Consider the following 2,194-nt stretch of genomic DNA (forward strand, 5'->3'; position numbering starts at 1 on the left):
AGGCCCAGCTGCACGTGCTTGAAGCCATGCCTCCGTTGGATGCTGATCCACAGCACGCATTGCATTCGACACACAGCAATCCATGATTCGTCACAACGGAAGCGCCGACGGGCAATTTCCACTGGGTGGGTAAGGGTAAACTGCCAGCAGTCGTCGAATTTATCCAGAAACCCACCTGAACTGGCTGTCTATCAACAGCGCTCCGCGATGTTCCGGGACTTGAACTCGTTGTTAAATCAATCGGCTGTTCTGGTGTGGCACTGCGAAACGGATCCTGGCCTCTTCCCGTCGTCTCCAATTGTGCACTACTAACATCTTCGCTTGTACTTGGTACAGCAGAAGGCTGCCAACCCCATGCCTGCTCCTCCTCGATACCTTCGCCGAAACCCGATAGCCAATCATCCGGTGAAGGACCGCCAGCCCCAAGGGGCGTTTCTGAGAACAAAGAGTCCGAAAACAGTAGCAAGGTGGTACATAGTCGAACTAAATCGTTCTACAGCAGAGAAATATTCAGAAATTTCTGGAAACATTTGGTTTGTTTGAGTATGCGGAGGTAGGCTCCGTGGGCCCGCAGATTTCCCCGTAAGGACCCCATGCTAACATTGCTGAATCGGCTGCAATCAGCTAAACTTCTTCGCATAACTCACCTTCGCTTTCGAGCGCAGCAAGACTAGTAGGGAAACCGGCAACTGCACGCTGGGACTCTGATAACAGTTCCGCCACAGTCATATGTTCCAACGCACCCAGCATGGGCGCCTTCGCCTCTCTATCCCCACTGGCATCATCCCTTGCCTTTCTCTTAACACCCCTCTGTTCTCCACCTGTGCCTAGCTGTGGTATCGCTGGAGCCGGAATCTGTGCGGTGGAAGCCGGATCGGTTGTTGGCGCCGACGGGGGCGTAGCCAACTCGGGTTGCTCGGGCTCGGCGGGAGAAGACGCATGTGAACCTGGATTCACTGTTGAGTAAGGATCTTCAGGTGTANCTGGGTTGCACGATTCTGGCTTGTCGTTTTTTTCGCCGTCCTCGCCGGCAGCCAGTTTGCGCCCGATTGACTGAGGGGATATTCTTCTTCTAATATACGTGCTGCAAATATAGGCAAAGAATGCGACAACTGAGATTGCAGCAAAGGCTGCTAGTAGTTGTAGTGCCTTCGCTTGCGGTGCGGTGGAGAATTTGTAAGCTGGGCGAGGGAGAGCATTTTGAAGGTTTCCATTGTGGTTCCCCTTCGTGAAGTCTAGATGCAGGTGGGAAGCAGCCTGATGCGGCGAAAGAGGTTCTTCTTTCAGCGACCAGGGATCCGCCATGGAGCCTGCTGTAGAGCTGTTCTAAAGAAAGTGTTTGCAAATGCTGGCCCACACCTGCAACGACAGTGATCGTTAGAATGTCTGGAACCTCAGACTGAAGGCAGTAAAATTCGTGCTCGTTAGGGACGGTCCGAGACCGAAAAGTATTAATTTGATGAAAACGAGTTTCCCCTCTTGCCTAGCGGAATCGCCCTCACGCCCCGGCGGCAAGTGGCATCGAACGTTTCAAATAGCGATCACGATGCTGTTGCGGCCAAACTTCCAATCAATGACGCCGAGGCAAGAAAACACAGTTATATTGGTTATTTAAGCTCGAAACGAATATGAAGAAGTCAAAGACTATACAGCACATGTTGTGCTGGCAATCGACGTTCCGTTAGCGCGTCTTGTCCTGGTGCTCCAGGTAGCGGGAACTTCTTATAAACCGCAAGGCACAAAGGCCACAAAGAATGGCATAAGGTGAAGACAATTTAGGATAAACAAAGAAAATCATTATTTGTACTTTCATGAAACTGGCGCCCCTGAAAGATTGGAGAATCGCCCCGGTACAGCGGAATGGATCTGCTGGTCTCTGTCGACCCACCTGAAGCCGCCGTGTTCGAAGCGCGCGGATATCTCTGGCTAATGCATCATATGCACCAAATAAAACGGCCAGTTAAAGAATTCCACAGTATGCGTGTAAAGTTTAACAAATTCAGAGTAAAGAAACGGCGTATTCTCTTCTCTTGACTCGGTGAAATACTGGTGCCCGCGGTCCTGGCTGTGCATCTCAATCTGCCGGAATGTGGCATATGTATTCCTACGTGCGGACACGCTGAAAACTAAGAGCAAAGCGAGTGCTTGACCATCACCTACAATTTTAGCAGGTAGACCAAAGTGTTAGTTAGCT

At 50.9% G+C, this 2,194-nt stretch overlaps 1 protein-coding gene across 1 annotated transcript; it reads right to left on the reverse strand.

The window, feature by feature from the left end:
* Positions 1-624: 624 nt before the first annotated feature.
* On the reverse strand, positions 625-1,305 carry EMH_0059150 (uncharacterized protein; the record flags this gene model as incomplete). Its single annotated transcript, XM_038022504.1, is given in 2 exon segments — positions 625-980; positions 984-1,305. Coding segments are annotated over 2 exon segments (678 nt in total).
* Positions 1,306-2,194: the final 889 nt, after the last annotated feature.

Source organism: Eimeria mitis, genomic scaffold (genome assembly GCF_000499745.2).
Source record: "Eimeria mitis Houghton genomic scaffold, Emh_scaff2824, whole genome shotgun sequence".
Lineage (NCBI taxonomy): Eukaryota > Apicomplexa > Conoidasida > Eucoccidiorida > Eimeriidae > Eimeria > Eimeria mitis.